This window comes from Lagopus muta, chromosome 15 (genome assembly GCF_023343835.1).
Source record: "Lagopus muta isolate bLagMut1 chromosome 15, bLagMut1 primary, whole genome shotgun sequence".
Lineage (NCBI taxonomy): Eukaryota > Metazoa > Chordata > Aves > Galliformes > Phasianidae > Lagopus > Lagopus muta.
In genome coordinates this window covers 9,090,419-9,109,624 of record NC_064447.1, presented here as the reverse complement: position 1 = coordinate 9,109,624, position 19,206 = coordinate 9,090,419, and the positions used below count along the sequence as shown (strand labels likewise).

Here is a 19,206-nt window from a genome sequence, read left to right as displayed (position 1 = left end):
GGGTGAGCACAGGGAGCAAGGAAACTGCATCGTCAGGCCAAGGAGAACCGAGCACCTCGAGGAAACTGAGAGCAGCACCGTGAGTTCTCAACCTGCCGGCTGGGAACTTACGTATTTGCTAACACAGAAGAAAATAAACTGAAAAATAGAGGGAAGACGTCAGAAACTCCTGCAGAAGATACGTGCTTTGCTTCCTCTGAGCTTTTCAAACCCAAGGGGCAGTCAGGGGAAAGAACTGAGGATGCAGATCTGTTGCTGACTTGGGCAGCTGGCATCCAAGCTGGAGCACCGGCGTGTGGTGGCACCTGGCTCTGCTCGAGAGGCAGCGCCTTGCACCAGGAACACGGCAGCGTTACGGGTCGCCACGTATTCATGCATGCTATCAACAGCCGTGCAGCCTAATGCTCCTCCCTCCCTCTTTCAGGGCATGCAGTCTGGCCCCTGTGCTGAATACAACACATCCAGGAATTCAAAACAGTCTGAATTATTTGGAAAAAGAAACCGAAAGCACTTTGCAGCCTGACAGCAAGCAAAATTAACAAGTATAAGGCAAGGAAGAAATGCTGTAGCCAGGACTAGCTCTTCAGTAATAGACTGAGCTCAATTTCATAGAAACGCTTATATAAAAGCAGTGTTTTGTCACTTAAAAATTACATAAATTAATCTCAACATGTTAAAAATAACTAAACCTGGTCTGCAAAGATGGGCAAGAATCAGATGCTTCATTATAGCCATGGAAGTGCACTACAGGGAGCACGTGTCACTCCGTCACGTCATAGCTGCTGCTGGAGAAGTTATTTCAAATGATGAACAGATTCAGCTCCTGTTTTCCTAGAGGTGGAAGTTACAGATGGCAAGCAATGTGAGCAAAGCTACTGCAGACCAACATCACCAAGGGAGATACAGGATGTAAACACTCCATAGCCTGAACAAATTATCCTCGTTAGTGCAGACCACTGTAAACAGATAAATGCACTTGAAGGCACTGCAGATAAACATGGTCAGTGATCAGCAGCATTTAATATCCCAATATGCCGTGGGTTGGAGCTACCACCATTAATACATCCAAGAAATAGAAACGTGGCAATCATTAAATAAAATCACCGTGAAGTGTGCTTTACGGAAAGTAAAGCCTGAACATCATCGTTCTACATGCAGTGCTACAAAAGTTTCTTTAAAGAACATGTTACATAAAAGGTCAGAGGCAACTTCAAACCTCAGGCTCAACTCATCACACAGATCAGTCCAATTCTTCAAGTAGTAGAATTAATTCAGTTTTCAGACAGGAATATTCTTAGCTATACGAGCAGCCCAACGTTTACAGACACACAACTGGAACGGCCCTATTCACCAGTGAGTAGGAGCAGTTCTGCATCTCTGCACCCCTGACTGCTTCCATTTCTGCGGTCACAGAAACAGCACAAAAATCAGAATGTAAGGGAACTCACTTCTGCTTCTATTCACTTCAGTGATTCAATATCTCCCCCCTCTGCTCCCACCCTTCCCTAAAGAAAGAAACCCCCCCAGCCAGATGCATATTCCCCTATTGTGTCCCCAGTCAGACTTCAGATCAGAAAGTATTTTCTCAGCTATTGCATGTTACAGGAGAAAGGTGGCCCCCTGCCTGCCCACCCTGCAATTTTGGCCTAACTCTACTCAGGCATTTTGGAAGCTCAGACTTTGGATGTTAATTAGCTACGGCGCAGTCCAGTGATCCCTTTGCACAGTATTTATGAACAGCACTGAGGGCTCTCTAACAGTTCCCTGTGTATCAGTACTCAACTGGCACCAGCTCTCAGCCACACTACGCTGTCAAACCTCATTCCAAAAAGTGCATATTCATAGATAGAAACTGTTTTATTGGTCTTCATAAGAGCTAACTGATGATTCTACTGATTGCTTGTAAGGAAGGGAACTCCTCATCCTCAATATGCAAAGCTTTATGAGTGACAATGTCCTGCTGCGTTAGCACTTGCTTACATGTTGGGCAGATGCAGCAGTCGAGATCAGAGTTGGAGTCCGTTTGCCAAACATTCTTCTTGTTCTTTTTGGATTTGTTTGAACTTTGCTTTTCCTTGATTTTGAAATCATTGTGAGCAGAAAGCAGTTCTTGTTGCTTAACTGTGTCTGGCAACAACACCAGCAACTCGTTAAAAATTTTCCTGAAATTATCTCCAAGCAGTTCTCGGCAACTTTTGTAATACTCTGCTGCAGAAATCAGACCCTTCAGTGAAAAGGAAATTAGAATCATTAGAAACTTCAAAAATAATAATCTGATTCATCTATAAAAAGATTCACGTTCTTCCAGGCCACCCTACGTGCACTTTGCTGTGCTACAGAAGAGCTACAGTGGAGCACGCAGTTCAAAAAGAAAACCTGCATCTAGTCCACTCACCAACCACAAACAGAGGGACATGAACTGAGCTGGGGAGGATTTCAGGAAGGCAAAGGTTCTTGCCCACTCACCTGTCTGAATTGCCCAGAATGAGTTTTAAATTTATTGAACTTGGACTCATCACTTTGGAGGAATTCTTTAATGGACTGTATTAGCTGAATGTTCCTTTGCTGAAAGTTTTCAGGTATCAAGTATGTCCCTTGGCTGGATTTTGGCCTGCATTTGGGGGAAAAAAAGTAATGCAATTGGATACTGCCTCATATTACAGAAATATGCTGCAGACATACATGATTATTCTTTCCTCCCTTTCTCCACCCAACTACACGTGCAATTTCTGCCAGCAGCACATGGATACAGTAATCCTATCAGTGTTTTGTGCTCTGTCTGAAGCTTCTATGGCATATCTCGAGATGCAGTGTGTAAAGTAACCCTAACAAAAGGACTTTTACTTACTCTTTCAAAGATGTAGTGACAGGTTCAGAGATACTGGTGGATGGAATAACAGCAAAACCTGGTGGGGGTTTACTAACAGGCACTGACAGTCCTGGAGGCGGAGGAGGACTCTTTAATAGCACCACAGTGTTAAAGCCTAAATGAAAGCAGAAATGGGCAGGAAGTTAGAGCACATATCTGTGGCACCCACATACCAGCAAGTAAAATTAACACCAACAGTCTGACGTACTCTCCAGAGGCATCAAGAAGTAACAGTCAACAGTACAGTCATCATTGTTTCAGAAGAAACCTAAATATTAAAGAGGTGGAAATCTGTTACCTTAACGTTTGGGTCAGGAAGTGCTTCACAGCACCCGATATGACTTTACAAAGAGAGAGGACTTTCAAGACACTGTTACTCAGGCTGCCTTGTAACTGCAGCCCAGAAGCTGTCAGTGCCCTGAAGTGCTTACCCGGTGGCGGTGGCATTCGAGCTGATCCTGAGCTCCCAAGAGCTGGGAAATCTTCCTGAGGTAAAGGGCACTGGTTCGTCACTGTGGGCTTTTTAAGGCCAGGGGGCTCTTTGGGTGTACTACAGAGTGCTAATGATTTTTCTGAATGACCATTCACGACAGCTGCAGATCTGTCAGAGGCATGAAGAGCAGAAGCAGCGTTTGATGTCCGCTCTGCTTCTGGCAGCTTTTCAATACAAGACCTGGGCAATGAGGTCTCCTGTAACAGGTGTGGGGATGATGGTCTCTGCTTCTCAACCCCCATCCTCTTTTTCTTGCTCACTTTTGTGAAAGTCTGTGAGGTAGAAGCTGCCAGCAAGGACGATACATCAAACATTGTCGGTGTGTTCCTTATCTCCTGGGTTGTCAAGCCACTACTGCCGTCTTCATCATCTGACTGAGAGAGTTTATTGCTCTTCTTATTTCCTTTAGTGCTATTCAAGGAGTATGATTTTTTGGCTATCTGATTTACGCAAGGGTTGCTAATGGCTTTGACCACATTTTTACTGGAACCACTGTTCCACGCAGATGTGATGTTAGTTACTGTTTTATTGTTAGGCCTCATTTTGGACACCAGAGCTGGAAAATCCTCCTCTTGAAAAGCTGTTTTCTTTGCAGTCGCTGTGTACGTCAAAGACATCCCAGAAGAGACAGTGGGTGCTGCGGAGGATGACAAGCTTGGGAAATCTTCTTTAAGCTTAACTGCTGCTAGCTGAGCAGAGCTGCGAGAAAGGAAAAGTGCACCCAGTTACACCACCTCTGCACAGACAGCAAAACTCCCAAAACTCCACCAGGCAAAAGAGGCTCCAGGCCTGACTGCATTCTTCTTCAATCCATCACTTAGAGTGGCACAGCTGCCACAACCATTAACAGGATGCAGATACATAAACCGTGTCTGGATGAGTCTCTTCAAGCAGTCTCACTAGCCTTGCTGTCTTATCTGTGCTGTCTTAGCACACCTTACCTTGACCAGCAAGCCATACATGCAGGGTTCTAGTACATCCTAGTGTCCACATCCTGCAAAGACTCTATTAATAGTTACCACCCATTTAACGAGATGATGAATTTAAAAACCCCAAGAGCATATGGCTCCCTCAAGATAAGCTAGTGAGTTAAAAATGAGTGGAGTCAGGAATACTGAAAAGTTCCCTGGAACTGCACTACAAAAATAAAATAAAATAAAATAAAAATCAAGCTGCAAACTGAAGCAACAGCCTGTGCTGTTCATGCAGCAGCTGACACAGAAACAGGTCAAAGCAGAAGAGGAACTGAGAGAGGGGAGCACCTGCAGTTCAAGAGATCTATAAAACTAATTCTTCCAGAAACACACAACCCAAGTAAGTTTCTAAATCAGCTTTCTCATTGCTGCAGTCTTGAACAAACTTACCCTTGTAGAGGTCCTACTGCAGAACCAATTGCTGGAAAGTCATCTTGGCTTAAAGCACCATTAGCAGCTGCTTCTTTTGGGGTATTGACAAAAAGAGCAAAGAAATATATTCAACTAAAATCCAGTAGTTTCAAAGTGGAAGCTATCAACGAACACGACAGCAGCAATAACAAGTTCTATTTTCAGCAGCTGCTGATGTCATTAACCAACATTCCAAAAGGGCAGTAAGTCCACGTATCAACATTTCCTTCAGTTATCCACATTCACCATTATGACATCAGGTACGAGCTCCAGCATACAGGCAATTCATGGAACTTAATATGAGCAAAACACTGGTTGATAAGACAGTCTCCAGATGATTCCTTCACAACTGAGAACCAATGCCCCCAGCTGCCTGCTCTATGCTTCCCCCAGAGGCCAGCAATCAGCTGCCTGCACAGGGTTAGGATACTGTGACTCAGTATGCTGATTCTCCACTTGGAAAGCTGCTCCTCTGAGCTGTTCAACACCTCTGCTGCACAGATGCCCACACTGCTAAGCAATTAGCTCCTGGGCAGTCAGTTTTCATCAAAACATAAATCATTCCCAATTAGGCTTAGTCTTAAAATGCAGTGCTGTGAACTGCATCAGCTTAAATACAGACTGATAACAGCTTTGACACACATGCAGCAAAAGCTGGGCTAGCAGCAGGGTAAGATAGCCTTGCCCGTCATCCCCAGCTGAGCTGTACCCATTAGACAACCAAGCTCTCAGCAGCTCTCAGCTCATTATGAAAGCATATAAAGTTTGAGCAGGAACCCTGTTGTAGAACCAATAAAACAGTGGAAAAGGGATTTGGAGCAGCAGTAACATCAAAACAATTCTATCAACGAGTTACAAACTTTTACTGGGACTAAATCCCAAGCATCACAATACATCAGTTCTTGCATGCTACAGCAGGAATATGGCAGAGTCTTAGATAGTATTATTTGGATAAACATCACAAATACTGTCATACCTTAACTGCTTGGTATTTCTACCCAGCTTCATTTTACATCTAACTGGCTGTGCAAACCCCAGCCCACTCAGACACGTTTCACAGTAAGTGAGTGTTGCTGGATTAAGACTCTGCACAGCTCTCTCCTTATCCATTGGCTTTTGAGAACAATGTATGGCGATTCACACTTTGGCCAGCCTGATCTCCAGACCCATCACCACACCCTCGTGTCTCCTTGCAGCTGCAGAAAATGCTCAACACTGACCTGCAGCTTCACTTGAAGACTTTGGCACACGTTTGGAGCTGGGTACCTCCGAATCCCTCAAGTCCTCCTTTTTACCTCTACTGCTGCTGTCCTCTTTGTCTTCTCCCCGTTTCTTCTCTTCTTGTCGTTTAGCAGCTACAGATGCCCTGACTGCTGCTGCAACATCTCTGTCTTCTTCTTCCCTACAGGGCAGGGCAGATTTTCTTGGTAAAAGAACAAGGATTACGAAGCACCTTTGCCTCACACTCCACCTCTCACCTCTCAGCAGTAAGCTCTGATGACTGTCCCTGGCCTTGTGCTGCCACCTGCTGAGAAGGCTGACACAAACCCACTCTTCCCTTGGCTAGTGAGAAAGACAACATTTTACCCGGGGATCTGCGAGTTCTGCTTGTGGTGGTAACAATCCAGGACAGAAGAAATCAATTGGAGTGAACTGGGAGAGACAGTACCACGGATGACAGCAGACACCTACTTCCCTTATTTTCAAATGTGCAGTCTTATCTGACTTATTAGACCAAAGTGATTCTTTGAAATATGGCTCATAACAAACTCTCAGTGAATGCAAAATCCACATATAAAGGTGTTTAGAGATGGACTTCTTCCCCAGTGAAATTACCAGTAATGAACCAGCTGACCATCCAGTGAGAAAAAGAAGAACAAGAGAGGTGCAGTATGTAAAAAGCACTCAGGTCTCATATGCATGAAGAGACAAATGAATGCAAACTTTCATTTCAATACTTAACCCTCTTCTTTCTCCAAAGCACTCAGTCTGGCCACACAGAGATCTGTTTGTTCAATGAAAACCACGAGCCTCAGAATAGGAATTTCACAGTTACCCAGACCAAAAAATCCAATGAACTTCCAAATATTTATCATTTACTTTGGAAAAATCCTTCTAAAAAGAAGCTAGCACAACCATAGTTGCTGAAATTAAGAATTCTGATTTCAGATAACCATGTGACAAAGATCACAGTGATTGCTTTCTTTGGCAAGTCCAGGAAGCTTAAACTTCAGAGAGTAATTTCACTTTCACCAGGCACGCAGCCAGCACACAGGCTTAGACTGAAAACTGGCTGTACTCTCAGTTAAGAATTCACTATGGAAGCTTCCAAACTTTGTCCCTACCTCCTTCCAACCTGAGCACCAAAGCTCTGTTAACTGAAAAAGAACCAAGCAGCAACAGAAATCCACACAATGCTGTGCTACTCACCTCTTGTATCTCCAGCTGCCTCTTCTGTTCTGCTGACTTCCTCGGCCACCCAATCTGCCCGACCTTCCTTGCCTGTTGAACCTGTCAACTTCTTCATAGTCCTCTCCACCTATAACACCTGAACAGGAGGGATAGTTATCATTCTTAAAGTTATTTCTCTAATCTGGGCACCATACTATACCTGAAAAAGAGCAAAACTACACTACTACAAATAAATCTATCTTGACTTCCTTCTGATGATTAAGCAGTCTATCAAACCTCCAGGAATGGTAAAAGTCTGTTCCACATGGAAGGAAAGTCTGCTTCATCCCCTCACTCAAAGAAAGGCCAACTCTGACATCACCTTCAAGATGCTTGCGGCTCTGTCAACTTCTGGTTATCTTCAAGAACAAACTTCCCCAGCCTCTCAGAGCCCTGGTTCCAGGTTTCTCCACCCTCTTGCAAAGAAACTTCCTAGCCAGGAGGTCTTCACCCGATATTTCTGCATACCAGAGCAGTAAGAATGAACACAACCCCAGCCATCGCAACACCCCCAGCCACACTCACCCTCGTTTCTCCTCTGGTGCCGAGGAGCGTAATTAAACTGCAGATCTATCTGCCGGTTCTGCCTGGCCTCAGCCCTGTTCTTGCTGTGGCAGGCTGTTTTGTGTGCTTTGTAATCTATTTCAGTGCGGAAAGCGTGGGTAAACTGCTCTGTACTGCACCGTCCCTCTTCACAAAGGAAATGCTTCTCACGGAAGTGTTCACGAAGGTATTCGTAATCGCTGCAGGAAGAAAAGAGCCTGAGCTGCAATTCTCCACACGTATTTCTCCTATGCTATATGATTATCCTTCACTCCATCTGTCAACACTTAACATTAACACCAAAGAGGAAGACTTTAAGACATGAACTAAACAGAAAGTGGTTACTGCAGCTGCTCTTTAAGGAGCAAAAGAGCCCACAGCCAACCTTCCTGCACTCCCACTTCAAGCACTGCTTTTCAGAAAACTCACAGATCCAAAACTATTTTTCTAAAATGTAAGCTTATTGTCAGAAAAATAGAACTATTTCTGCAAACCTGTAGTACTCCTGGGCACCATCAGAGTCACAGAAGTGACAAAAATAGTGATCTCTTCTCAGATGTTTCAGCAGCTCATCGTTATCCAAATAACGCTCGTCACAGAATTTACACAGGGGGTGCCCACGATGAGAGGTGTCATCTGGATCTCCATGGATTCGATGGCGAGCAAGGTCCTTACGAGTGTACCACTTCCTTTCATATGTAAAAATCTGGAGAAATAAGTAAGAATGGAATAAGCCAGGCTCTGCACAACTTGCCTGAAGAAGTCACAGATTTGCTTGAAAAAGATGCAATCTGACAACTCACAACTCAAATTTTCAGTGACTAGGAACTAAGATTCAAGTGATACATCTTGACTGCATCTCACTTACACTTCACTCACCTCAAACACTGGAAACAGATCAACCTCACCCTTTCTCCTCTCCTGAGAACAATGCTGTTCAGTGAACAAATTCTGCACTGAGAGCCAATCTTCTGCCCCTACAAACACACAGGCTGTTTTGATAGAAAGGGTTCTGAAGACACCAGGAAGATCAGCATATCCTTGAGAACAGAACATCCTTTATTTCTTATCTCTTTAACAAGGAATCTTAACTCTGGGAAAAGGTTCACTTGGCTTTGCTTGCACTGATGGACCGCAGCTTCTGTGAGTTTAAGAATTCATCTGCAGTGGGTATTAACAACACTGAAGCTTTCTCCAGAATAAAAGGATTTCTTCAATATTATGAAATTAGAAGCCAACATATTCTACTAGTTTACCACTCTAGTGCTGCCTACCTAGGCTGCCTGCAGAAGCAGCTCTTCAGCGGAGTTCAAAGGACACTGCAACTAAAAGAGGCTGCCTTGTCTTCCCCTTCTCTTGACTCAGCACTAATGATCGGAGAGTCAAATCAGTTCAGTGAAAACTAACCCTGCACAAAAGATGTCTTGGTCTTCATCCAAGTCAACCCTGACCAATCCTGGATCCTGTCCCTTCGGGCAACAACCTGCAGTCTGACCTGCAGGAGCCAACTGTGAAATCAGAACGTAAATGCATTTCTCTGATTCGATATTCGATTGGTTTCAGAGAAAACAAATGTACAGAACCACACGTAATGAGTTCTCAAAATATGTGCTCGTGCATTAAATTCCCTCCTACAACAATAAACGACGCTGACAACTGTAGGACACAAAGTTAGCAGCCCCAGCATTCATTGAGCAACAATGGCTGACACATCACTGAGAAATGCAAAAAAAAACCCAAACAACAAAACCCTGAGCTCCAGGGAAAGGTGAAATTTGGACTTTCAGGCTGAAAAAAGCATTGCTCGGCTGACAGAACAGCAGCTGTTCTAAGTCAAATTCAAATGGGTTAAGAAACAAACAAACAAACAAAGAAGCCAGTAATGGCAGCAGTAAGATGAGCAGTTCTCAGGCTCAGTACTGACATGCCACTCAGCTTTCCACTAAGTGCTTCATCCTTGCATTTTAAACCAGCCCAGGTTCTGTGTGTGTACATCAAACAGCAGCAGACCTCAACTGCAGACACTCATGTTTCACTTTCCAACCAAACCAACGAGATACAGGAAATTCACTCTGAACAAATGAACAAATGAAATAAACAAATGAAATGTAATTATATTTCATTAAACCAACAAGATGGATTCTCATCCTGTCCATGATTCAACTGTAAATGCTACACTGGCTCGGAGCTGAGAGAGAAATCCATCACTCCATGATGCACTCTGCTTTCTGGACCACCACTAATATTTTCTCAGTTACAGATTTAGCACATAAAGTCATCGTAAGTCCTAATAGATATCTAAATCACTACAGTTAGAGCTGTAACAAAGCCTGCCTACAACTCAGGATTAACTTCCTATCAGACAGATAGGGTTTGGTATTTACAGGCATCGTGGGGGAGGAGCTGACCTCAGAAGCTTATTAATATGGTTGGGCTTAATTTAAAACACAACCCATTTAAAACCTCCAGGACTCTTTCATTAATCAGTTTATGGAAGAAGAAAGTCTCAGAAGAAATCAACTGACCTGACTGCAGGCAGACAGGAGAAACCTAAGCAGCAGAGTGGTGCTGTTCAGCATCTCCTTCTCCCCACCTCCACAAGTACTCCAGCAGGTCACATAAGGAACCACCCTCTCCTTTCATCACATTAAAGCATTGAACCAACTCACCTTTAAGTGTTTAACACAGAGTTTGCAACAGAAGAGTTCATGCTGCTTTCTCATGTGCTGTTCCAGATCCGCAAAGGTATTGAACGGCTTCAAATCTGGACATAAAAAGCATTCATGCTGCAGCAGCTTCCTAAGGGACAAAGAAAGATTTGCTAAAAGTTATTCAGTTCCCTCCCAGCAATCTTTATTGAAAGATAAACATTCTGTCCACAGAAGAATTCTGCATTCTTATTGCTCCCCCAGCTATTTGTAATGAGGTTAGCATTTTGTTTATTCCAAAGATACTTTGTCATCAGTCGGGAACAGAAGAGAACAAAGTTACATGGAGACTGGAACTATAAGAAGCCAGCTGAGCAGTCACCCAGTAAGCAGCACAGTACCGGCACACAGCCTGAGATGGACTGGAACACGTCTGTGCAACACATTTCTGCCTTCCTGAAGATTCAGATGATGTGGGCTTTGCTCACATCTGATTTAGTTATGGTTTATACTGACAGCAACTGAAGTATATGATGGGGTGGGGAGATAAAAAAGTAAGCATGATTCCCAGCAAGAGCTGAAGGCAGAGCACTGGTCTCAGTGGGAACCCCCCACTCACTCACACTTGATTACTGTTCTGTGGGCAGTGATCTCAGCAGCCCTCCAGAAACACTACCATCAAAAGTAATTTCCAAGGCTGGTGTATAATTAATCAGAACATGTTTCCAACTGCTTCTGCTTACAAAAACCCACTGCCCAACCTCATGAAATGCAAAGTATAAACATACCACAAAGTTACATTTTCACCTTTTTTCTCCCATTTATAACCAAGACCTTTGCAGGAAGAGGATGCTCTTCTCTTCATATGATGTATGGTGCAATTGGTTTTGATTACTCCTTATGCAACGCAGGGATAAATACCATTATAGCAGTAATTTTGCCTTTACTGATTTACACAGCAGCCAGGCAAGGAATGAAGAGCCTTGCAGCAATTTTGCCCTTGGTAAAGAAGCAAAAAGCAACTTTTGTTGCCAGAGCTTCTGTACATCCAACAGAGCAGCTGCTCCCTTCCCACCTGTGCTGCCCAGTGACCAATAGACACTGCATCAAAGTCACCATTTCCATAAAACCACACTTTCCCATTAAAGAAGGCACTTCTGGCCACGTAACATAGATAAAAAAGTGATGTTTTAGGGACAAATTACAGAAAGGATTCTCGTACTTACCTGTACAGCCCATAAACTTCTCCATCCATAAAATAAATGTCATACTTCTTCTCATGCTGCAACTTGTTTAGTGCTATCGTCGAGAAAGACGTGAGCTTCCGCCCGAAGACGACCTACAGGCAACACAACACAGGGATCAGAGATGGCACATATGGGCCGGGCAGTATTCAGGATGGCAGAGCAACTCCTCAGCACAACCTCTGTTTGTCGGGATCTCACCACAGCCAAAGGCTTAGACATCAGGGCCAGAGCTGTGTGTCACCACTGCTCGCTGTCCCCACAACTGTCAGCAACTGCGACTGCTTATCAGCTTCCAGCAAGAGCACCACACAGGGTGAGTTGGACTTGCCTGGTCTTTGGATTTTGAACTACATTAGGAAACTCTTTTATGATGCTTGGCTCCCACAGGGCATAAATATCTCCAAGCAATGCAATCCACTCGTTGCCCGGAGCCCTGCGCTCAGCTGCCTCCTATCTCCCAGTAGGAGACCACACAAACAGCCTGCGAGAGAAAGGGACGTGGCTCAGGGTCTGATGGAGAGACCAGTGCTTCCTCTTCCCTCAAATATCAGTAAAGTGAGGGAAAATGCTACATCACTTCCCAAATTATTTGTACGGTGCATCCATTCTAAGAGAACCTGCTTGCTCCCACTGCTGCCCAGTCTGGGCAGTGCTGGTGTAGCAGCAGCCTTAATGGAACAGCTGTGATAGAACACAAGTTCAGTGCAGTCTTGTGAAGTCACTCCTCTACCCCTGCTGGGGTGAAACACCTCAGAGCAAATCTTTTGGGTTGAGCTTTTTGGCTAGGTTAGTTTTTAAAGCTTTCTTTACAGTGAAGCTACTATTAAAATATACGTTATACTGAAGAATATACATGCATATACACACGGCTCTCTGAAGTGCCAGGCTTAAAACAAAGCGACCACAAGTCTGAGATTTTTGGATAAATGCCAAACTCACGTTATTTTTAAAAACATTTGTTTCTGTAAACTTCATTTCATTTCAACCTGAAGAAAGTTTCAGAAGGGAGGAACAAACTGCAGAAAAGCAGATTTTATCACTGGAGTCCATCACAGATTCCTGCAGCCGTTCCAAGGACAAACACACGTGTGTATAACAAACACACTGACCAGTCCTCCCAGCCTAACCCAAGCACACATCAGGGTGACTTTACAGGTCAACAAGCAATCCTGCCTAACTCCAGCACAGCAATTACACACCTCTGAGAGCACATATTACCATAACAAGTATATCCTGCTTTCTCCTTCATCACACAGTGCAATGCCAGCCATCTTTAAAGTTATTTCCATTTCCTCTGGACACCACGCTGTGACACAGTTCAACCTACACTGACCAGGACAGCATCTGCTGAGATGTGATGAGATGTATGTGGCTCTTCTAACAATACACATTACTACTGAGTCAACTGCAATGAAAAGATCGTTTTTAACAATTAATAAATGAGAGGAGAAGATGTCTTGATGAAGTGAGGTTCAGGCCACACAAATACACCAACTACTATAGAGCTGAAGTGCTCCCAGTCCATCTGCAACACTGAAAGCAGTGGTTTTATGGCAGCCAATCAACACCACAGATTGCTTCCTAAGAGAGGAGGTGTGCAGAGAGGTAATGGCCTTAAGTTGCAACAGGGGAAGCTCAGGATGGCTACTGGGAAACTCTTCTTCAGAACAGCAGTCGGGCACTGGCACTGCTGCCCAGGGAGGGGATGGGATCACTGTTCCTGGAGGTGTTAAGAACCATAGAGATGTGACACTGAGGAACGTGGTCAGCAGGCATGGTGAGATGAGTTCGGGACCTCAGAGGTTTCTTCCAACCTTAGTGATTCTGCGGTAAAATCAGGTCCAAAGGAGATCTGTGTCCTTCCCTGCATGGACACCACTCGCGTGCTGATGAGCTCAGTTACAAAACCAAACCCAACGCAGCAAAACTACAGCATGTGGCACCCACCGACTCGGAGACCTTCAGGGATCTTCAGTCCCCGCCGCCATTTGAGCAGCACGAGAAGCAGCCAGGGTAAACACGCAGCTTTTGTCAGAGGGAGGCGGCGAAAAACCCCCTCCTCCGGGGCACCGCTTTGACTTCACCTCCACCTCTCTGCGATCTCTCCCCCGACGCAGCAGCTCTTCTCCTCTTGCAGCATTCCTCCTTCCCCACATCGCTGCACGCTCTTACAGCCATATCCCTGAGCGAAGTTTCCCCAACCCCACAGCCCCACATCCCACCCCTGGCCCCATCCCCGCCGCGTGGAGACGCGCTGAGCGGCACGCGGGGCGACCAAAACCCGGCAGCAGTGCGGGACGGCGGGGCACCGCCTCGTTAACACCCGCACAGCGGAGCCCGACGCCGCGACCCCCGCCCGCCTTTCGTTCCGTCGGACCGCGAGAAACGCGGCGCCGCGCCACGCCGAGGCCTCACCTGGCCCAGCTCCTCCCGGCACACGGCGCAGTACCGCACTCCGCACAGCGCCCGCATCCGCACCGAGCAGCGGTAGCAGATGGGGTGATCGCAGCGGCCCAGCGCAACCACCTCCAGCTCCCCGCAGCACAGCACGCACGGGCCCTCCGCCGGCCCCAACGCCGCCGCTGCCGCCACGCCCGAGGCCGAGGCGGCCATGGCGGCGCCGACCCGCCGCGGCCTAGGCCCCGCACCACCTAGCAACCGCCAGCACCATCGAGAGGAAGCCTAGAGCGCCGCCCTGGACAGACCCCTCTCAGCGACTCTCTGCCCGACTGACGACCATAGAGATCCGCCTCCACGGCGCCGCTCTGGTTGGACCATAGAGTTTTTGCCTAGAGCGCCACCTCGCTCTCCCGATTATCCTCCGAAGACATCCGGTGCACCACCCCTCTGGCGTCAGCCCGCGTCCTCCGGCGTGCGACCATAGAGAGCGAGGTCAGGGTGCCCCCGGCTCTTCCGGGCCCCTAACTTGGAGGAGCGCCGCCTGCAGCTCTTCCGCGCCAGGGCCCCTCTCGCTACGTTGAGTTTGGGGTCGAGTTTTGGGTGGTTTTTAATGGAGTTGGGCTCTGTGATCCTTGTCCGTGAAAAGGACCACAATGATTACGCAGTTTGCTATGTGCAGTGTCGCCAACCACCAGACCAGGCTGCTCAGCTCTGTGATTCTGTTGTGGTTTGGGCTGTGTTATGCCCTGGTGGTGCAAACAGCCCCATGGTGGATGAGTGAGGTCAGAGGCTCTGCCCTGTGATCAGATTTTATCTTAGAATCATCAAAGTCAGAAAAGACCTCCAAGGTCCCCAAGTCCAACTCATCCCACCATGCCTACTGACCACGTCTCTGAGTGCCACATCCACATGGATGTTCTTGAACACCTGCAGGGATGGCCACCCCCTTACTGCTGGGCAGCAGTGCCACTGGCTGACTGCTCTTTCAGAGAAGAAATCTTTCTCAGTGCCCAACCTGAACCTGGGCACACTGTTGGCTCATGTTCAGTGGTGGTCAACCAACAGTACCAGATCCTTTTCCTCTGCACAGCTCTCAGCCAATCTGGCCCACACCTGCAGCAATGCATGGGTTGTTGTGACCAAAGCACAGGACCTGGCGCTTGGCCTTGCTGAAGTTCAGTCTGTTCACCTCAACACACAGATGCAGCTCATCCAGGTCCATCTGTAGGGCCTTCCTACCTTCAGGCAGATCAACGCTTCCTTCCAACTTTGTGTTATCTGCGCGCTTACAGCGGATGCACTCAATCCCCTCATCCAGAAGGGGATTACGTAGGTATCTGGAAAGCTGTGTGTAAGTGACAAAAAACTCCCAAAAATGTACACGAAAAATTACAGAAAATTGAATATTGCACACATTAGAACAGGAACACAAATAGGTCGTATTTGTGTTCACACATACATTAGTTACAGTGTTTAGAGAAAAACGATGTTGTTTGGGTATGTGCTGCAGGCAGTGATTCATGCGTTCAGTATCTGAGCACATGACAGCTGCCCGGTGCTTCAGGAACGAGGTAATGGAGCTTGAGTTGATCATCGACACGTCAGGTTGTTGGCTGAGGAACCTGCGCTCCCGCACTTGCTTTGAGGATTGAGCTCACCTCTTAAAGGTTGTGGTGTCATGTTGGTGCTCACAGAGCAGAGCCGCAGCCCCTCAGACAGAAGAGGGTGCTCCAGGAGCACTGAGAGTGGAGGCAGTGCGGCTCACAGCCATGTTCCTCTGGAGGTGAAGTCGAAAAGTATAAATGCTATTTGATATGGCACAAGATGGTCACAAACTGGGTTTTATTTCAGACTTCCTTGGTGTCCCATCTTTCTTTCTCCTGGATTCCTCTGTGAAAAATCGGAGCAGATCCCCTTCAAAGGCAGGAATGCTGCTGGATCTGTCAAAAAGTCCAAAGAAAAGCCAAGGTCTTGGCACGGGGTGCTTGTTCTACCACATCATCATATGTGTCACCAATGAGCATCATGGCTCTGCAATTAGCAAACATTCCTGGAGTCCCATCCCCTGAATCAAGGCTGCCATCTGTCCTGGAAATGACACAGTGGTTCCATTTTCCATGGGTCCCTCCTGTGAGTGGTGTTCGAGGGGCCTGAGGAGTGACCCCAAGACACTCAACATGGTGGACTGTCACCCAGGTTACTTGGTGACACAACATATTGACTTCGTGATAAAACATCTCAAAATGAAGTCACTTTTCTAGGAAGGGAAATGGTGACAAACCACATTAAATCACATATTATATGTACAGTAAGTTCTTAGGATCTACTCTTGTTCATCATTGCTAGCTGAAAGCCCGGATGAGCAACACCTCCATCATTCAGATCTGCTTTCTTTTCACTGAATTCCTTGCCAGTTGTCTTAAAAGACGGTCTTCATTTCTCTGATGCATAAACGATCATTTAACAAAACATAGCAAGTCCATTACAACGTGTCACGATGTTATCTTGTCCAAACCAGCAGCACTGAACAACATCTGTGCTGTAGAATAAATAAAGTAATATATGAGGTGAGCATTTTGGAAAACAGATCAACTAAGTAATTCCACATTTTGGGTCGTTGTGTACAACAGGTAATATTTACTTCCTCCTAAAGAGACCCATTTATCATACTTCAAAGTAGAGAGCAGATAATCGACACCGAAGTGGGTTTGGATGGGGCTGTATTAAATAATTAGGAATGGCCGAGAATGTTGGCTGCAATTACTTCAGGAAATGTAACCCCCCCCTCCGAATTAATGATACTGTTGGAAATGTTTTTGTGCCCAAACTGCATCACACCATTTTGGAGAGCAATTAGCATGAAATGAGATGGAGGCTGCCAACAGTAATGTGCTGTCTTAAGTGTCACTCGTCTGTGAAATTACGCAAGTACCCCAGCGCCGTGGCCGAGCTTAGGATAATAAATACACCTGCATAATTAGGCTTAAAAGTGATATTACTCATCACAATGAACATTGTGACAAAGCCACAGGGCACAACCGGAGTTTGTGCTTGGCAGATTCCAGCTCTGGGTTTTGTGGTAGGGACGGACCGCTGACGACTTCGTGTCCCTTTGCCAACAAGCTCAACTCCCATCAGCAGTACAAGCTCACAGTGACTTTTCCTACTGATGGGAGTTTACAGTCTCAGTGAGTCCTTGGCTTAAAGTGAATGCAGGAATCGTAGAATCATAGCATCATAGAATCACCAAGGTGAGAGAAGACCTACAAGATCATCCAGTCCAACTGCCCACCTACCACCAATAAGAAGTTCCTTTCTAATAGAGAGCTGTAAGGTGCAAGCTGGGGGCAGCTCCAGGCCTGCCCTCTACAAACACAATTCTAACAAACATTATCCTCACACTTCTGGTTTCTGCAGCCTTCAGCAGAGCTCAGGCCTGCTTAATTCCTGCTTCTGGTCCTCACTGCACGGCTCTGCCCAAGAGCAGGAACCTTTTGGCAGCATCCCTGCTTGTGCCACTGTATGCTGGCTCTGTGCACGGGTGTAAAATGGAAGGAAAACCTCTGTGCCATCTCTGTGTCATTGCAGAAGATGCTCCTGCTTTCCTGACATCTGGAACTCCAACAAGAAGAATGAAGAATTGCTAAAAAGCCAATGCCCAAACTTTCTTTCCGAAGCCGTTTTTCAGCTCATCGTCATTCTGAAGAATCACACTGCCAGCATGTGTGAGTCATGGGTGTGGATTAATTTATTTTGTGGTGCAAAGAGGTTTTTATAATAGTCTTTCAGTGGATTGAATCATTCTTTGCTGATGGGTTAAGGATGTTGGTTTATTTCTCCCTGGATTGCAGATGGAGTCCGGATCTGAGCACTACGTGTGACCCAAAACCATAAAGAGATGCAATCATATCCAATTAACTGAGCTTTGGTGTCTATTGCAAATAACTTGGTTGGTACTTGGCTCTATGTGTTGTCAAGATGGTGGTGTTTTCTCCCAAAAATGAAGGGTTAACATTGATCTAGTGGTAGCTAATTTCCGTGCTTACTCCCTAAATATCACACGATAATATCAGAAGAAAAAGGCACTCTTTGAGTCATTTAATCAGCAATAAATATACTGCGGAATAATTGATAACCTGCAGATGAGCACAACAAATCCACTTTATTCAGAAGAGCAACAGATCAAATATTTATGACTTAGCACTAAAGTACTGTCAGAGTGCAGACCTAAAGGTTATGCCTAAGATTAATTTCAGCCTCGCAGCTTGAGGCAGACGCGGTTCATTTGCAGCGAAGGCACTTAGAGCACAACACTGAGACACGCTTTCACTGGACAAAGTTTCTCTTCAAAGCAATAGCTTCCTCACTTTTCCTGTGTTTCCAACCCTTTGCTGAGCTTTCCCTGTTGGCTGTGACACACTGCAGCCTATTGTGCAGCATTTCAAGCCACACAGTGTCAGCAGGTTTGGTCCTTTTTTTGCTCTCCATTTGGGATCAAACATGCCAACAGTTGTATCTGTGGGACTGACAGAGAGGCGCTCTGTTAGTTCCCCACTAGTTTCCAGTTTAATACCCTCGTCTGCAATGACTTTAAACAAGAGCTTGTTTTTGTTTGCAGGAGTTGGGTGGCAGAGAGGCACACACACGCTTCTGCCCTTTGATTTGCCAGGAGGCACAACACGCTTTGCACAATTTCAGATTCACGAGGGAATTTTCCTCCAAAATCTATATTTGAGAACAAACATAATTTGGTAATATGAGCTTCTCTTCTGAAAAGCAGTGATTCCTTAAAGGGGGCGAGGAGCAGGGAGGGAACCATCCCTACAGCACAAACAGAGGTACATGCTGGGAAGCAGAGGTGTATTTTAAGGCATTTGAAGCCTGGTGGTAGGGTTTTCTTTAGCAACTGCTCTCTGGAGGATGAGAGCACAATAAGTGCAGCTAACAGAGGCACAGTGCCTCGACGGGAATTCAGAGAACAGCGGGGAGAAGAGGCAGCATTAAGCTTTCAAGGTGAAGAGCCAATGTGCAAATTCCCAGAACAGAGTGAGGGCCCAGGGAGAGCTCAGCTTCCAGTGAGCATTAAGGCAGCAAACATCCATGGACAAAGCAATGCAGCTTGACTGCACCAGCCCCATGGCTGCTTGTGCCACTGTAGCTGGTATGGAGA

The 19,206-nt window shown here is 46.0% G+C and overlaps 1 protein-coding gene across 3 annotated transcripts; it reads right to left on the bottom strand.

Moving 5' to 3' along the window:
• Positions 1–3: 3 nt before the first annotated feature.
• Positions 4–14,290, bottom strand: ZNF598 (zinc finger protein 598, E3 ubiquitin ligase). 3 transcript variants are annotated; one of them, XM_048962368.1, is made up of 13 exons: positions 14,052–14,290; positions 11,616–11,728; positions 10,411–10,540; positions 8,236–8,447; positions 7,724–7,941; positions 7,178–7,295; positions 6,711–6,752; positions 5,968–6,149; positions 4,727–4,796; positions 3,301–4,061; positions 2,849–2,984; positions 2,467–2,611; positions 4–2,224 (listed from the first exon to the last, which is right to left on the bottom strand). In XM_048962368.1, the coding sequence occupies exons 1-13, from the start codon at positions 14,247–14,249 to the stop codon at positions 1,877–1,879; spliced, it is 2,673 nt and encodes an 890-aa protein (XP_048818325.1). In that variant the 5' UTR covers positions 14,250–14,290; the 3' UTR covers positions 4–1,876. The 3 variants fall into 3 exon arrangements, with proteins under 3 accessions (XP_048818325.1, XP_048818324.1, XP_048818326.1); XM_048962367.1 differs by having other exon boundaries at positions 5–2,224; positions 4,727–4,799; XM_048962369.1 differs by lacking the exon at positions 6,711–6,752 and having other exon boundaries at positions 7–2,224; positions 4,727–4,799; positions 14,052–14,289.
• Between the last annotated feature and the right edge of the window lie 4,916 nt (positions 14,291–19,206).

Bases quoted from the DNA above. Each gene is read 5' to 3' on its own strand.
- ZNF598 (XM_048962367.1), bottom strand. From the start codon at position 14,249: ATGGCCGCCTCGGCCTCGGGCGTGGCGGCAGCGGCGGCGTTGGGGCCG. The intron at 4,800-5,967 runs GTCAGTGTTGAG...ATACCCCAAAAG, and splicing joins GTCTTCAAGTGAAGCTGCAG to AAGCAGCTGCTAATGGTGCT. The intron at 2,612-2,848 runs GTAAGTAAAAGT...CCCCAAATGCAG, and splicing joins GTCACTACATCTTTGAAAGA to GCCAAAATCCAGCCAAGGGA.